This window comes from Daucus carota, chromosome 4, assembly GCF_001625215.2.
Source record: "Daucus carota subsp. sativus chromosome 4, DH1 v3.0, whole genome shotgun sequence".
NCBI lineage: Eukaryota > Viridiplantae > Streptophyta > Magnoliopsida > Apiales > Apiaceae > Daucus > Daucus carota.
The window spans coordinates 44,981,271-44,998,180 of record NC_030384.2 but is presented as its reverse complement, the minus strand read 5'-3'; the positions used below and the strand labels follow the sequence as shown (position 1 = coordinate 44,998,180).

The 16,910-nt window shown below is 33.5% G+C and overlaps 3 protein-coding genes across 3 annotated transcripts; all 3 read left to right on the top strand.

The window, feature by feature from the left end:
• The first annotated feature begins 67 nt into the window (after nucleotides 1-67).
• Nucleotides 68-2,805, top strand: LOC108217444 (probable protein S-acyltransferase 1). The gene is made up of 5 exons (XM_017390275.2): nucleotides 68-348; nucleotides 701-880; nucleotides 971-1,270; nucleotides 1,661-1,882; nucleotides 2,242-2,805. Exons 1-5 carry the CDS (start codon nucleotides 292-294, stop codon nucleotides 2,686-2,688), a joined length of 1,206 nt encoding a protein of 401 aa, XP_017245764.1. The 5' UTR covers nucleotides 68-291; the 3' UTR covers nucleotides 2,689-2,805.
• Nucleotides 2,806-3,755: 950 nt separating this feature from the next.
• LOC108219528 (magnesium-protoporphyrin IX monomethyl ester [oxidative] cyclase, chloroplastic) lies at nucleotides 3,756-6,472 on the top strand. Its single transcript, XM_017393020.2, has 5 exons — nucleotides 3,756-4,294; nucleotides 4,944-5,008; nucleotides 5,137-5,464; nucleotides 5,712-5,810; nucleotides 6,080-6,472. Exons 1-5 carry the CDS (start codon nucleotides 3,842-3,844, stop codon nucleotides 6,341-6,343), a joined length of 1,209 nt encoding a protein of 402 aa, XP_017248509.1. The 5' UTR covers nucleotides 3,756-3,841; the 3' UTR covers nucleotides 6,344-6,472.
• Nucleotides 6,473-7,487: 1,015 nt separating this feature from the next.
• Nucleotides 7,488-15,216, top strand: LOC108219328 (proteasome subunit alpha type-3). The gene is made up of 9 exons (XM_017392714.2): nucleotides 7,488-7,771; nucleotides 7,863-7,946; nucleotides 9,755-9,828; nucleotides 10,369-10,455; nucleotides 10,529-10,613; nucleotides 10,804-10,850; nucleotides 14,047-14,112; nucleotides 14,302-14,392; nucleotides 14,959-15,216. Exons 1-9 carry the CDS (start codon nucleotides 7,628-7,630, stop codon nucleotides 15,028-15,030), a joined length of 750 nt encoding a protein of 249 aa, XP_017248203.1. The 5' UTR covers nucleotides 7,488-7,627; the 3' UTR covers nucleotides 15,031-15,216.
• Nucleotides 15,217-16,910: the final 1,694 nt, after the last annotated feature.

Below are 16,910 nucleotides of genomic sequence, written 5' to 3'. Positions count from 1 at the left end.
AGATATTACTTAAATTTAATTAAAATGATCCGTTACACTTAACACCCCCCGCAATACTTTCGACACCCTCCGAGACGGAACCCAAACAAAAAGGAAGAGAAAATCGACGAGGGTTTTGTTTCTGGGGGCGTTAATTGGAAGAAAAACAAATGAGGGGTTGCTTGATCAACCTTCCCCCTCAAGAAACATAAATATTTAATTTGCATGTTTTAACATTTTTTTTATTGAACGTTACGATTTGCATTATTGTTACGCTTCAATTTTTCTTGGCTCCTTCCTGGCTTTGGAGTCATGTATCCTCCTTCAAATTCAAGGGTCAGGCTTTATCAAGTTTGGAAGGGCCATAATGTAAGTTTCTCCTTTCTATACGTGTGATTGTGATTGTTAAGTGTTGACGTGTTATCTGCTAGGTCAGACCTAGTACGAATTCTTGGAAATACCATATATAATATAAGAATGAGATTTTTTTTACGAAGCAAGGGTCTTGTGCACTTGGTACGATTTCGTTTTTGTTTGTGATTTTTCATGTCATCTCCGAGGGTGCCTCACCACCAGCTAAATGCCTAATCAATATTGTATAAATTATGATAAACTTCCTGTAAAGTGATTTTTTTGTTTGTTATTAGAACCATTTGTGCAGCCTATTATACTGACTTCTGCTTTCATAGTCTATAACTTGCTATTTTCTTGTACTGTGTAGAAATTTTTCTGCGGCGGGAGGTTGATCTTTGGTCCTGATGCATCATCGGTAGCTAAAACTGTATCCTTGATAGGAATTCCAGCAATAGCTTTCTGCATTAAAACGTTTCTTAATGTAGCCAAAAACAGTCCTCTGCGCGGTTACAGCGTGCTGATTGTGGGAATTGTTCTCCTTCTGTTGGTAGGTTATAGAACATTTTAGGATTTTAGTAACTTTAGAACAGACTGACAACTAATTATGATCAAGTTTGACAATGTAAGAATGATGCAGGATCTAATTTTCCTCTTTGTAACATCTGGAAGTGATCCGGGAATAGTACCAAGGAGCTCAACGCCTCCTGAATCAGGGACAACATCAACTTTGTCTATGGATTGGTTGAGCCGTTCCATGAGTGGTCGGAAAGTGCCTAGAACCAGAGATGAGATTGTCAACGGCAAAACTGTTAGATTGAAATTCTGCCAAACTTGTATGATATACCGTCCACCACGTACTTCTCATTGCTCAAGATGCAACAACTGTGTGCTAAAGTTTGATCATCATTGCCCATGGGTGGGACAATGTATTGGAATCGTAAGTTGCTCAATAAGGACACTATAATCCAAGACTATGAAGTTAAGCTAGTACTAACACTTATAAGAACTATGATATTTATAAGATCGGAAAAAGTCCAATATTTTACTTCGTAATGATTTGCTCTAAAGTATATTGTTGGGGGCATAATTGCTTTACATATCTAGAGGCATGCCTTTGTTTGGTGATCGTTGATTAACCGATAACATTCATTTCCAACTTCTCTCCCTATTATGTAAACACTTATATTCCATGTTTTCATTAATCTATCTAACGAAACCTGGTTGCATAGTGTGAATGTATCTGCAGTGACTAAGTTAAAGTTCCTTGATAAACAATGTTAGCTGTTCCTTCTGAAGTCTGAACTCTTTCATTTTATACTCATTGCAGCGTAATTATCCTTATTACATCCTGTTTATAACATCATCAACGGTTTTGTGCATATACGTCTTCACCTTCACTTTGATACATGTTCTTCAAGAAAAAGGAAGTTTTTGGATGGTACTGGCACGAGACATATTGTCAGTCATCATACTGGTGTATTGCTTCTTATCTGTTTGGTTCGTCGGTGGGCTTAGTGTATTCCATCTGTATCTGATGTGCACGAATCAGGTGACCTTTTTGCTCCTAAATTACATTTCAGTACGAGTATTCAGCTGAACATGTGCAGTATGCATATACATATATAAAGATCTACTGTTAGAAATGCATGATAGATACATGGATTAATGGATAAAAAGAAGATATATCAAACTTGCTGGGTTTTTTTCTCCTTTTAGTCTCTTACACGTGGCGTTTCTTTCTTTAACTTGCAATAGAATTTCTGTTGGCGTCGCTGCCACTCCCATAATTAATGTGAAGATGATGTGACATCTACTCTCAAACATGTTTTTTTTGCTGGATAGTATGTCTTGTTTAGATGTAAATTTTACACTCTCCTCTGATCATCCTTCTTCCCTCCTTTTTAACAGACAACTTATGAGAACTTCCGTTCCCGTTACGATAACAAGAAAAACCCTTATAATCGGGGCATTTTGAACAATCTTAAAGAATTATTTTCAACTAAGATCCCTCCACCACTGGTTGATTTCCGAGAACTGGTGCTTGAAGATGAATCTTTATGTACAGAGTCCTATAGATTAAAAGGAAAAACATACATAGGAACTGAAGCCGTGCTTGGCAAATATCACGGATCAAATGTTTATTCTTCTCCCAGGAGTGTGAATCTCCCTGGGGATAAAAATAACACAGAGGGGAACAAGGAGGCAAGTGGAAGGTTTGGAACAGGTTCAATTTCATCTCCTCTCTTTCCAGGATCAAGATTAAGAAGGTCTCATTCCTTCAGTGGAGTTACTTCTGTTGACAATGCCCGCTGTGAAGATATTATGTTCCTTCGAGTTTCATCAGCATATCATTAAATGTAAAGGCGAGTTATTCATACATGCTTATGAGTTATGATATTCGATGCTCTGAAAACGGACAAAGTATCCTTGTTAAGATATTTCCTTTACCAAGTCTGGATCCCGAGCAGACTTAAAAATAGTACAACATTAAATTCGTTTTCCTACTTATGCAAATGTTAGTGATGTTTTTTTCATCTTTATCCATAAAATTTAATAATGTTTTCAGAAAAACTTCTGGGTACCATGTCTCATTATGAGTAATATAGGTGAAGCTCTTTCCAGGAAGTCGACCATGGCTAAGTATTCTAAGGCGAGCAGGAGTTGTAGTGTACAGTTTAACGCTCAGGTACAAAAACATATATTTGTGGTTAGAGTTTCTTCTTTCAAACATTGACAAAGTTCATACAAATTTCCCAATAACTATGAATTTTATTAGCAGTGATGTTGTTACTTCTAGTCTTATAGTAGCATTTTAGGGTACCTTCATGCTTTTCTGTCATTTGAAATGTAACATGATTTTAATAATTTATCTCATTATCCAATTGATGGTCATAGTCTTTTGTCCTCTACAGCTTCTGTAAATTCTTATTCATCTTTTTTTTTTTTTGTGTGGATTATATTAGTTATGGAACTAAAAATATAAGATTCAAATTGCAGTGTGATGTTCGGAAGTAAAAGTTATTATCTCTTGTTTTGACTGCATTTCTATCTCACTCTCTTTTACCCTGTGCAAGTGTTCTTCACTCGTGCAAGAAGTTATTATTGAATCATGATAATTAAGCATGATTCAATTATTCTCAGTATTATCTAGTAATATGTATTCATTGTCCCCTTATTAATTTGTTTTATCAATACTAACATATTCAGTTTCCTGTTTTTCTTTTTATGGTTGCAAGACCTGGACCCAATTATTTCCAAAAAAAACTTGAAATTTTTAGAATCAAACTTGCTGCTAGAAATTAGCTAGGAAAAAAAAATAAAAATTCAAAGCCAAGTAGCTCCAATTATCAGTTGCCACGTGTCAGAATCCCATTATGCTGGCAGATTTTATTGGATGAGATTAGATACACTTTCTTTGTTGCACACATAAGCTACTACATAACTTCACATCTTATCTACCACTCCAGTTTCAACCAAAAAAACTTCAGCTCATAGCTGAAGCTTCACTATGGCAGCAGGAATGGCTTTAGTGAAACCCATCTCAATTTCCAAGCTTGGGAACTATTCAAAACCAAGAACATCACACACAAAACTCGTCACAGTTAAAATGGCAGCCACAAACTCGAAACCCTCCACAAGTTCATCAAACAAAGGCACCAAGAAAGGGATAAAGGAGTCTTTGCTGACACCCAGGTTTTACACTACTGATTTCGATGAGATGGAGACACTTTTCAACACTGATATTAACAAAAATCTAAATGAAGCTGAGTTTGAGGCATTGCTGCAAGAATTCAAGACTGATTATAATCAGACTCATTTTGTGAGGAACAAGGAGTTTAAAGAGGCTGCTGATAAAATGCAAGGCCCAATGCGCCAGATTTTTGTTGAATTCTTGGAGAGGTCTTGTACTGCTGAGTTCTCGGGGTTTCTTCTCTACAAGGAGCTTGGAAGAAGACTTAAGGTACCTTGAAATTCTGTCCCACTTTTTCTGTCCGTTTATTGATATGTTCTCCACAAAATAACAAAGCATAGTGAAAGCAAAATTGATTGCTGGTAAGTTACTATGTTACCAAACTTAGATATACCGATTGGAATTGGATTGTTAAAAAAACCTATATGTTTTGGATTAAAAGTGAATCACTTCCCAGTTGGGTCAGTTTTTTGGGTCAATATTCAATCCTGGTGTCCAAGTTATCATTTCAATATTGGGGTGTATTAGTTCGAACGTTGGACTTCCGGTATTACATGAGTTCTAATATTGTGTTAGTTAATCATTGCTCCTATTACTCACCTCAAGGTTTAAAGAAAGTTACTAACTTGATCATTATTTCATCGGATATTTGATATTTATGTATAGATTCGATTCTAGCGTTTCTTACTTTGTAGTTGTCCTACTAGTTATCAGTCTCTAGTTGTCTTTATGGTGTTATGTTAGTTCAGTACCTATGTTGAATGCATTTATAAAATGTCTTTGCTTCTTTAGATTAACAGTTTCTTTTGTTACCTATGTTCCTTGTCAATAGTGAATTAGATTATAATTGTGTGCTTTTATCTATCTTTAGTTTTTTTTTTCTTTTCTCAGAACTCACAGGTTTATTGGGTTTATGCAGAAAACTAATCCTGTAGTAGCTGAGATTTTCTCTCTCATGTCTAGAGATGAGGCCAGGCATGCGGGGTATGTTCAAATATTATTCCTTGTTATTATTAAGTGCTCATTCAACTTTATTTTTTGAGCTAGTGGCTGGTGGGTAAGCTTTATGATATGTAGATTATTTTCTTTATAAAAACTATGATTTTTCTCAGGTTTTTGAACAAGGGTCTATCTGATTTCAATCTGGCATTGGACTTGGGATTTTTGACAAAGGCCAGGAAATACACTTTTTTCAAGCCAAAGTTTATATTCTATGCAACATATTTGTCTGAGAAAATTGGGTACTGGAGATACATTACCATTTATCGACATCTCAAAAGTAATCCCGAGTACCAACTTTATCCCATATTCAAGTACTTTGAGAACTGGTGCCAGGATGAAAACCGCCATGGTGATTTTTTCTCTGCATTGATGAAGGCACAGCCTCAGTTCCTGAATGACTGGAAGGCTAAGTTGTGGTCACGCTTCTTTTGCTTATCGGTAATGTTGAAACACCTTTCTGTTTGATATTTTTCGTCATTTAAAGTCCATTCTCAGTTATTTTATTCACCATTTTCACTGCCTACAGTACTTCTGACCACCAAAAAATTATTTCAAATAGAACTTCTGTTAAAAGTTGATGCATTGGTTACTCTCCCCCCTACAAGTATTCTGTGCCCTGCAGTTATCTAGAAAGTAGTACCTTTTCTTAGTTTCTCGTCGTTAATTAAAAAAATTGTGGATGCAGGTTTACGTGACAATGTATCTGAATGATTGCCAGAGATCTTCCTTTTATGAAGGCATTGGACTCGACGCGAAAGAATTTGACATGCATGTCATCATTGAGGTAGCATTTTAGTTTTGTGACAATAATTTATATGCCCAGCCTGATCTTGAGAATCTTAAAACTTGATATGGAATTCTTGTAAATCATATATTATATTCAGTTTGTCTACTTTAAAACTTAGTTGCTACAATTTGTATGCTTCTAACCTAATGAGGTAGCTTAAATTTTATCGCAAGTTCCTTGTATATATATTTTCAACCTGAAAACTACAAGACAACTGAAAATAACATCCTGAGGTGTGATTACATCGAATCTTTGTGTTCCTGCAGACTAATCGCACCACTGCAAGGATTTTCCCGGCTGTTCTTGATGTTGAGAATCCCGAATTCAAGAAGAAGTTGGATAGGATGGTGGAGATCAACACAAAACTTCTGGCAATTGGTGAAACCGATGACATTGATTTTGTGAAGAACTTGAAAAGAATTCCACTTATTGCAGCACTGGCTTCTGAGCTCTTGGCTGCATATCTCATGAAACCCATCGACTCTGGTTCCGTTGATATTGCAGAATTTGATGCCCAGCTTGTTTACTAAATCACTTTTTTGTACTACTATCAATCTCTTGCAAAGGTCAATATGTATGCTGTGATTTGTAGTTCCTGAAGAAACAGTGTAACATAAGCCAGGGAGGCTCTTGGAACTTCAAGGCTTATTGTATTTATGGGGCCGTTTGGCTGAGCTTAAAAGAAGTGACTTATTACTTAAAGTAAAGAAGTGGATTAAAAATGATAAGTTGGTTTGGACTTATAAGCTGCTATAAGTGTTTGGATATCGTGACTTATAAGTTTTTTAAGTGTTTGGATAACTTAATTTATAAGTTGGTATAATTTAGTAATTTTGTAATATAATAATTTGTTTCTTTTAAAAAATAAATTATAATAATAAAAGATCTTTTATTTTTAATACATGAAATATTTTAAAAATACTAAATTTTATCAGAACATTGAAGCACCAAAAAAGGAAAATATTCTTTCATCTGCAGCAACACATGGGAGATGAAGATCATATCAATTGATGCTTGTCTATCACTGAACACCGGGAATGGAGAAAAGAAGCAGAAGCCGAGCCTCAGCAATAAGTTAGGTTTTCTAGCTTATTTATTGAGCTTCTTTTAGTTTAAATAAGCACTTCTTTCAATTTGCCAAACGGACGCAAAGAAAAAGAAAGTGGGCTTGTGAGCTTTTAAGCTCAGAAGCTACGTTCCCAAACACCCACTATGTAATTTGTTCAAAAATATCTTGAACTGCAGTACAATTGAAATTACAGTGGCCAAATGTTTAACTGCTCGAATCAAATGAAATTACAGTCTCCTACATCTCTAACATGAGTAAATCCACTAATCTCTTGAAACTTATAATATTATTGAACGAGATATAAACTCGTTAGTTATTTTAACTAAAAGATGTTAATATTAAAAAACTTACATTTTAGTATTACATTTATGATAAGTATATTAATATTGTCCTCTAAAATAATAATAAAATTAATATTCCCTATTAAATTTTTATTAATTTTTATCCGAACATTCTATCAAAGATCTGGTTATTCGAAAGCTTACGGTTAAATAAATTAAGTAATGTTCATCATCAATCTGACAATATAAAATAAAAAAGTTCATCATAGGGGGTCGTGGCCTGGGGATATAACCGTGTTTTCCCTTAGTTTTAAGGGGTAAAACGGTAAAGTTGGCAGACTGGGGTTTGGGTGTCTTGTTACCAAAGTAAAGAAGAGCCTCTCTCGCTCGATTTAAATAAGCACACACAATACTCTCGCAGAGAGACAGAGAGAGAGAGAGTATTTCCAACATAAACTTGAAAAATGAGTAGCATCGGAACAGGTTACGACTTATCGGTGACGACTTTCTCGCCGGATGGCCGTGTTTTTCAGATCGAGTATGCTGCTAAAGCCGTCGACAACAGTGGCACCGTCGTTGCTATCAAATGCAAAGACGGCGTCGTTATGGTACACTCTCCTCTCTCCTCTCTCTATTGTATCTCTAATTTTGTTTCTTAGGGTTTTATTTTTTGATTGCTGATTTTGATTGATTTGTTAGGGAGTTGAGAAGCTGATTGCTTCGAAGATGATGTTACCGGGATCGAATCGGAGAATTCATTCTGTTCATCGCCATTCCGGGATGGTAATTACTTGTATATTCTTTCAACTGTAATTGAGTGTATTAAGAATTTAGAAGTGCGGTAATTGTGAATATATATGTAATTGTGAATATATATGTCAGTGTTTACGAGACAGGATATATTAGGCATTTTTATAATTTATGATAAATGAAAAATACGTGTGCTCAGCCTATGGTTGTTAAGAAGCGAGGTATTGTTTTTAAGGTTTGTGTAGTATATGTACCGATGATGAATTTAACCTCGTCCTGTGCAGTTACTTTGCATATAACTATAGTGAACTTTTAAAAACAGTTATGGAAAGCTGTATTGTCCCTAGATTTTAACTTAAGTCGTTTGATAAAGTATAATTTGTTTATTATTGATGTACTTGGGAATTAGTTAGCATTCCGTACTTAAAGAGTAATAGACTCTTGAGCTTTGCACACCAGACTTAGTTTGCAATTGTTGAAGAGACACATTCTGTCTTTCCATTCCATTTGTCATCGCTAATTCGGGATACAAGTTTTGAGTTATAACCGAGTTTAGCTCTTTTTGTCAAACTATAGCACTAGTTGACTTCAGATAAAGTTTAAACACAGATAAGAGGTACAACAAAGGCAAAGTGGATGTTTCGTAGTAGCTGTGTCATAAATGTGGCTGCAAATTGCTAGCGTAGAATTTTGTAACTTCACGTAATCAAGACACGTACAATTGATGTTCTGACTTCTGGGGTTGATGATGATCCATATGTGGGTTGTGATTCATTTTACAAGGTAATGATAAATATCAAGGTGCTTGTTGAAAGGGGGAGGGCTTTTAAAGGATGATGATACATATCATGGTCAAATATAGTATTTGTTTAGGGATTTAAATTAGTCGAAGTTTAATGAAAGGTGTGGCATGTGATATGGTCATCGGAAAATACAGATTGTTTATTAGATTCTGCTGATTTGGACATTACCTGTTTTGTTTTGTTTAGCTATCTTCTAAAGTTTCCTTCTTCCATCTTCTAATAATTAATATCAGGCTACCCTTTACCAGAATCTAAGATATAAAGAACCGTTAACTGATGTATGTCCCACCTGCAGCCCTGCTTATATATGTATATCTGTGTGTGAGTGTGTGTGTCTGTGTACACATATAGGCTGTGCTACACTAAAATATTGTTATCCCAGATTACCCTAGAAACCAAATCACCATATACGGTGCAACAATTATTAGTTGTAGTAAGATTCAAGATCATATTACTCCCTTTGCCCCCTTCTACACATCCTTTTGGCTTTTGGTATACGTATCTGATGGTGCATGAAAAATATACTTCCAAAATATATTTATTTTTAGGATTTTTTTTTCTAATTTGAATAAATATTTGAGTAAGAAACTTTTACTGCAAACATGAAAGTTTGTAAAATAATTTATAGAAGTATCTTTCTTATGCACCATAAATTATTTGCAGAATGTCAAAGGGACATGTGAGAAGCGTAGGAGTAGTATAATTCAGTAATTCGCTATAACCATTGTGTTATTGTTAATTGATAGCTGTCATGAATTTTTCAGCTTTCATTTGAGCACAAGCCTGTACATGTTCTTGTCTAACCCTCTGATTTACCCCCACTCATTCGTTTTAATTTCCTTCAGATTTTTGCAGAATACCTGTGCATTATATTTTACTTTTTTACTATTAAATCTATTGTTTTAGTTTTGTCTCTTTGTTGTTGCAATAACTGCATACTTGTATGCAATTTCTTTGATCTACTCCAACTAGTTTTAGTAAAAAAAATTGTCGGTGCTTCGATTTAGTTGTTTCTTTTTGGTGTTCATTTATTTGCAGGCTGTTGCAGGATTAGCCGCAGATGGGAGACAAATCGTTGCACGAGCCAAGTCTGAGGCTAACAACTATGAAAGGTATTTTTATTGCTCACACATTTGTGTCACAGAACTTATATGTGAATTTTGTGTTTTACTGGTTAACCAAGATGCAGACATAGCGGCATTACTTTACCTTTATTTAAGAACTACCTTTATCTGCAGAAGCATACACAACCACCCAAATTCAAGTGTAACCGCTGTTTCTTTTATATTTATTTGCACCCGGACCTTTATGCAGATTTATCATTTGCTTATATTTTTGGTAATTTTCGTTTAGTCGGTCAGTAATGTATTGCTTATTCAAAAAAAAAAAAAAATGGATTCTGTTCAAATATTATATGCATTAGGTGAAATATATATATGCATTGTTTCTTGGAAACAATAATTCGTTCTTAGATAAACTCATAATACATAAGTATGTGTGAAGTTTTTAAGATTTTTTATATAAATGATTATCATATTTGGTTGATCAAAAATGACGCGACACTTATATTTAAATTAGGCGACTTCCATTAAATTTGAATTACATATGGAGCAATATTGCCCAGGTTAATATATTTTGAGTTGGTTTTGCAGCTTGTATGGTGACCAAATTCCGGTGAAAGAATTGTGCGAGCGTGTTGCTAGTTATGTGCATCTGTGTACACTTTATTGGTGGCTCAGGTTAGTCCAGATTGTGAGTTTCCTTAATTGTTTAATTTTTCGGTATGTGAAACACTAACATATGCTATTGCAGGCCATTTGGCTGTGGAGTGATTCTTGGTGGTTATGACAGAGATGGACCACAACTATACATGATTGAACCTTCAGGAGTTTCTTATGTAAGTTGGGTGTCGTTTTGTAATATTTGAATAAGAATTAAGATCAGTAGTTTAGAGGTGACTGGTGAGCAGTTCTCTGTTGTACTCGCCAGCTTAAATTTACTAGAGCGCCGATTGTTCACATCAATTTTTAATAATATTTTGCGTTGTATTTATTTTATTTTCTTTTTATTTCTGGCATTTGTTACAGAAATACTATGGTGCTGCTATTGGAAAAGGCAGGCAGGCTGCCAAGACGTAAGTTGTTGTTCCTATTTTTTTATTACTTAAGGTGATTCAATACAAGCTTCTGTGCATTTATTAACCCATGATTACATTTTTGTCTGGGTAAAGTATATTAAGAAGTGATTGTCGTTGAATTTTTTGGTTTTATCTAATCACCGTATGGCAACCAGTTGCTTGCAGTTGAATCGATTTATTTTCTTAGTTTTACCCAGAGTTACGAGGATGCTTGAGTTATTTAGATATTAATACAAGCTTCTGTGCATCTATTAACCCATGATTACATTTTTGTCTGGGTAAAGTATATTATAAGAAGTGATTGTCGTTGAATTTTTTGGTTTTATCTAATCACTGTACGGCAACCAGTTACATGCAGTTGAATCGATTTATTTTATTAGTTTTACCCAGATTGATGAGGATGCTTGAGTTATTTAGATATTATTGTGGATGATTTCTGGAAGAAATTTCAATGTTACAAGCATGGTTATTGAGTCGCCGATTAGTCGACGACTAGTCGTAAAGTCGCCTGAGAAAACAAGGCGAGTAGCGACTGGGAATATAAGTCGTCCATGGGTAAAACCCGACCCGACCCGGTATCGACCCGGTCCAATCAAATTTTACCCGACCCGTTAGGGTTTTTCAAACTATACTTACACTGGATTTGGGACTAGAAACATCACCGGAGTTGTCAAGCAGAACTCATCCGGCGGAGCTCTCTTTTCCGGTAAGTTCTCTCTTTTCCATCTCTTTCGCCTCTCTCCTCTCTTTCATCTCTTTCTTTTCTCCTCTCTCTTCATCTCCTTTTCTTTTTTTTTTACTTTTATTTGGCCCGACTCCGATGGCTTGATATACACACACTGTTGTGCGTATATATTGTTGCTTTTTGTGGTTGTGTACGTGGCTAGCAGTGTTACTAGACACGTATCCTATATAAGTAGTTTTTAACATTCATTTTGAATTTTTTACTTTTAAAAATTAATTCTGCATTTTACTTTTATTCAAATTGTATTAATATTAATTATTTTTTATTTTTATTTATAATTTATTTTTTCTTTTTATTTTAAAAATTACATTGTATATTTATTTTACTTAAAAACTTTTGATATTTATTTATTTTATTTAGTTTTATTTATAAAAACCGTTTTAATTTATTTTTTATTCAATATTAAATAAATTTTATTCATATTTATAATTTATTTTTTCTATCTTTTATTTAAAAAAGATACATTCTAGTTTTATTTTACTTAAAAAATATTGATATTTATTTTTTCTATCCTGTTTTTTTAATTAAAAATATTTAATAATTATTTTTAATTAATTTTTATTCATATTCAATAAAAAGATTTTCACTTGTTTTTAATATGATCTTTTGCAATTGATAAGGGGGTTGCTCTATTTCTTCTGCATATTTTATTACTCTGTTTCCTGTTTCCTTATTACTCTGTTTCCAAGTATTCTGTTTTCCAACTAACAATGTCCTGTCCTAAATTTGTGCAGGGACTATGATGAAGAAGTTGAACAAACACCATACACAGCCGCCTCTAATACACTTGTTGTCCCTTACTTTTTATGTGAACTTATGTCTCTTATTTTTATTTGAAATATGAAATAATTAATTTTTATCTATATTATATAATCTTTACTAAATAAATATATATAAATATAAATATATATATATATATATATATATATATATATATATATATATATGTATATCACGATTTGTCGACTTATTTCGACTAGTCGGGCGACTTGTCGACTAGTCGATTCCAAGGTGTCCGGGCGCCGAGGCTCGACTTGTCGACTTAATAAGCATGGTTACAAGGCATCTAGTTATTAATGTATGGAGATTGGCTTGTACAATGTACTTGGTAATCCTCGTTACATTGTTGTGAGTATCACACAACCTAATACTAACTAGTCTCCTATCTGCTGTGTCAAGAATATGAAATAAAACATGCATCTACCGACTACTATTTTAACTAAGAGTCGGGCTTTTGTCTTTTCAACAATTTTTTTTAAGTACGAGTTTAAAACAATTATCATGTGTTAATTTGTGAACTTGTTTCATGAAGTGCCTGTCTGTCTGTTATGTTGAAGAGGTCTTGGATGCAGTTATGAGATATTAAAAGGAATGTGTATATTAATGCTTTTGTATCATATGAAGAGGAAGTTAATATCTAAAATTGATTTCCTTGTGAATAAAGAAAAACATGAAAAAATGGTTGCTTAAACAGTAGACGGACCCCAAAAATCTCATTTAATCACCCAAATCCTGAACCATTTTCAGCTTAATGTGATAATTTGAAATTTTTAAGCCGTTTTATCTGCCCTTAGTCCCTTACTTGGGTAAGATCCTTTCCATACACAGCATAGGCAACTTAGCCTCATATGTTTTTAAATGGCCCTTCAGCTGAATCCTCTACTGCACTTTGATATTAGCACCTAGCAGTTTCCCTTATACCAACTATAGGCTATTGCTTACCTGCTTAGCCTGCTGAAGTATGATTGTCAGCATCATGGTCTACACTGGCTTTGTAGTCGATGTTTTCATTTTTTTTTTGTGATTGTCCATACCTTGTAGAATGTGGAAAATATATGTTTTTTCTGAATCCACTATAGTGTTGCTTTTGTTCTAAAAGTTTAGAGAAGTATGTAGAAGTGTCTCCACCATTTCTAAAGCCATTGACTGTCTCTCTATGAGCCCGTTCGGCTGAGCTTATGATTTATGACATAACGTGACTTATGACTTAACGTGATTTATGTGATAAGCTGGAAGTTTAAAATGTTTGTTTGGTAATTTTGACTTATTAGTGACTTGTGAGTTATTAAAATATAAATATAAAAATAAAAATGATTTATGGGTAACTTATGTCTTATGTATAATTTTTATCAAAAAAAGATATAAAAAAATTAAGTCACTGAAAAAAGTACCTCAAACCGACTTCTGGTTTTAAGTCAGTTTCTGGCTTATTTCTAGCTTTATACTTCTGGCTTATTACACAAACAGACATTTTTCAGCTTAAAGTCGAAAATGGCTTAAAGCCCAAGCTTTAAGCCCAGACACAAACAAGCTCTATATCTTGCTGAAGAATTCTTTGGAGTTTGGGGTTCAGATATTGCATCTTATTGCAAGCTCGTCTTGGTTTTATATATGCTTCGGCGAGTTATAATTTTCTTACGTATCCCATAAATTATACTTATTCCACAGAGAAATCGAAAAATTGAAGTTATCTGAAATGACCTGCCGACAAGGCATCATTGAAGTGGCTAAAATGTAAGTTTCTTTTCAGTGTTGGAATCATATAGATCATAGATGTGTATGTTAAAATTTCTTCTATAAATTTTGTATCTAAAAAAAAGGCAAATTTGATCTCATGTTTTCATACTAATTTAAAGGTTTTTTTTTTTTGTCTTTCTAGTTTCTGATTTTTGAGTTTTGGTTATTTCTGATGCGGTTGAGCAGAATTTATGGAGTACATGATGAGGCCAAAGACAAGGCCTTTGAATTAGAAATGAGTTGGGTTTGTGATGAATCAAAACGCCAGCATCAGAAGGTACATTTTCAACTTCTTGTTATCCTCTGTACCTTGTGTTCGTAGTAATATTTTCTAAAATAATACGAATTAGTTGCTAGATTAAACCAATGTAGTTGGGCAGGTTAATTTAATTCAAATGTTTTGGTTATAATCTTTTTGAATATATTAAAATGCAATATGATGCATATCTTTAATGCTCCAATTAATGCTTCTGGATTAATCTTCGCCTAGCGCCTGAGCTGATCTTTAGAACCTTGCTTATAATATGATTTACGTTGTCAACATCATTCAGTGCATCAACGAAGGTGGAGACAAAGTAAATCAGTATAATGATGTTTGTGTAAAAGGGGCTGAAATATTAGGTTATTTATTGTAAGGACCCTAATTTGCAAGTCCAAGAAAGTCTTAGGCTTATTTTCTGGTAGAAATGTTCGACATTTATGACTGGCATAGCACTAAGGTGGATTATGATTTCTTTCATTTCTGTCTACATGATGATCAAGTCATATTAATTACTTTTTGTGTTGCAATTTGATTGGATTGGTGTCTTGTGTAGATTTTTTATACGCTTTTTTATAATTTAGGTTCCAGATGAGCTTTTAGAAGAAGCCAAGGCAGCAGCACAGGCGGCACTTGAAGAAATGGATGCAGATTAAATTTTGTAAAACAAAGATATGCGTCTTTCTATTTGTCTTGATAGTTGTCCTTGGGGTCCATTGTTGAATGTTAAGCTCATAAGCTGTAATCTGGCTCTTTAACTTTCTTGTATTATTTATGATTTTGACCATGAAGATGTATTACATTTTCTTTTCTTTGCTAAATATATGAAATGTTGTCATCAACACCAGGGTTTGTCACCCAATCTTTTCAAATATGTGATCAAAATATCTCACTTTGACGAAAATATGATTATAATATTTATTTTAAGAAGTGAGGATAAGAACAGATAAATTGTGACAGGGTACCCACCTTGCATATTATTAAGCCAAAAAGAAAAGAGTGTGTCCAGTGGGTTATTTTTGGTCTTTCAAGGGAGCTCATTGACATGGATAGGAATTTGGATGATATAATGTAACTACGGCCTTGAACGCCTTTGCAGCAAATGGATATAGTTTTGCTTGAACAGAGTCGGTTTTAACTCTGATCTCAAATGAGTTGAGCCAATCTAAGTTTTTCAATCGGACAAAATGTGATGTTCCGACTCGTTTGTTAAGGAGGCGAACATAAGTTTGTTCATACACAATTCGAGTGGAGCTTTTCATAAATAAATCACATAAAATGTTTATTCGGTCAATTTTCATTTATAAAATGTACTATAACTTATATTCATTTAAGTATCACCTTATGATAAAATCACCAATACCAGTGCAAATAATATAATATAATTTAAAATTGAGTATACCAGATCAGTATATATAAAAATCATTGTATTCGTACATTTACATTCCAACCGCAAGTTAGATACACACGTGTACTTGCATTGCATTGTGTATCATTTCATCTTTCATGTCAAGTTTTCATTAGTGATGATAATTTAAAAATTTTATTTTAAAATATTTGAAAATTTTATATTTTTTAAATTTTGAAAATATATACAAAATTTATCGAAACAAAATCCATTTAGACGAGTTTGAGCTTAACTCGGCTCAATTCTAATTAAACGAGCAAAACTTGAATCGAACATTCATTAAACTCGATTCAAGTTCACAAAACAAAACATTTTTTTTTCCAAAATTGGGTTGTTTTAGTGAACAAAGTTCAATTAACTTGAGTTTTGTTCAAAATGACGTTGTTCATATGCATTTTGCAACTTTCACCTGCAATACCATTATTTTCTCAAAAAAATTATCCAAGACACAGTTTTTTCCACTAATAAATTGACAATTATCCAAGATGCGGTGGGACCACTTATATATAATGTATAAAGTGAAAGTAGTGGAAAAAAGTAGAAAGGTGTCTAAATTTTTATATATATTATAAAATTTTACTAGTTTGAAAATGTATATGACTAGTGAGATGCTTTACAAAGAAACTGTATAAAATAAACGGGATAGAGGTAGTAATAAAAATCGTTATTCCAAACTAATTAGCTTCCAAAATAAGATAATATCGATAATTTTTGTTCTAATTATTATTTTTTTACTTATTCTGTTTTGAAAAAAATTATTTCTTTACTTATTCGTTCCAAATGTCGTTTAAATATGTCTTTTCTTCCAAAATATATGACATTACCGGAAGGGAAGCCAAAACATAAAAAAATTGCGATTAAAATAAACGAATAGGAAATTAATTGGGTTTCGGCCCCAAATAACCAAATTTAGGGTGAAAATGCCTCAAATATCAAATACCCGAAAAATGGCCCTCAATGACAAATAGAGACGCTGCTGGTGTAGCGTTTCTGTTAAAAAAACAAAAACGCTACATCGTGTAGCGTTTAGCTCATTTTTTTATATTTTAAAACTGGAAAACGGTACTTCACTTGGCGTCTTTGTTTTAGTTTAGCAAGAGACGCTGCTTCATCTATCGTTTCTATTTG

Bases quoted from the DNA above. Each gene is read 5' to 3' on its own strand.
- LOC108217444 (XM_017390275.2), top strand. From the start codon at position 292: ATGTATCCTCCTTCAAATTCAAGGGTCAGGCTTTATCAAGTTTGGAAG. The intron at 349-700 runs GTAAGTTTCTCC...TGTACTGTGTAG, and splicing joins AAGTTTGGAAGGGCCATAAT to AAATTTTTCTGCGGCGGGAG. The intron at 1,271-1,660 runs GTAAGTTGCTCA...TACTCATTGCAG, and splicing joins TGGGACAATGTATTGGAATC to CGTAATTATCCTTATTACAT.
- LOC108219528 (XM_017393020.2), top strand. From the start codon at position 3,842: ATGGCAGCAGGAATGGCTTTAGTGAAACCCATCTCAATTTCCAAGCTT. The intron at 5,009-5,136 runs GTATGTTCAAAT...GATTTTTCTCAG, and splicing joins GATGAGGCCAGGCATGCGGG to GTTTTTGAACAAGGGTCTAT. The intron at 5,465-5,711 runs GTAATGTTGAAA...TTGTGGATGCAG, and splicing joins CACGCTTCTTTTGCTTATCG to GTTTACGTGACAATGTATCT.
- LOC108219328 (XM_017392714.2), top strand. From the start codon at position 7,628: ATGAGTAGCATCGGAACAGGTTACGACTTATCGGTGACGACTTTCTCG. The intron at 7,947-9,754 runs GTAATTACTTGT...ATTTATTTGCAG, and splicing joins TTCATCGCCATTCCGGGATG to GCTGTTGCAGGATTAGCCGC. The intron at 14,113-14,301 runs GTAAGTTTCTTT...GCGGTTGAGCAG, and splicing joins ATCATTGAAGTGGCTAAAAT to AATTTATGGAGTACATGATG.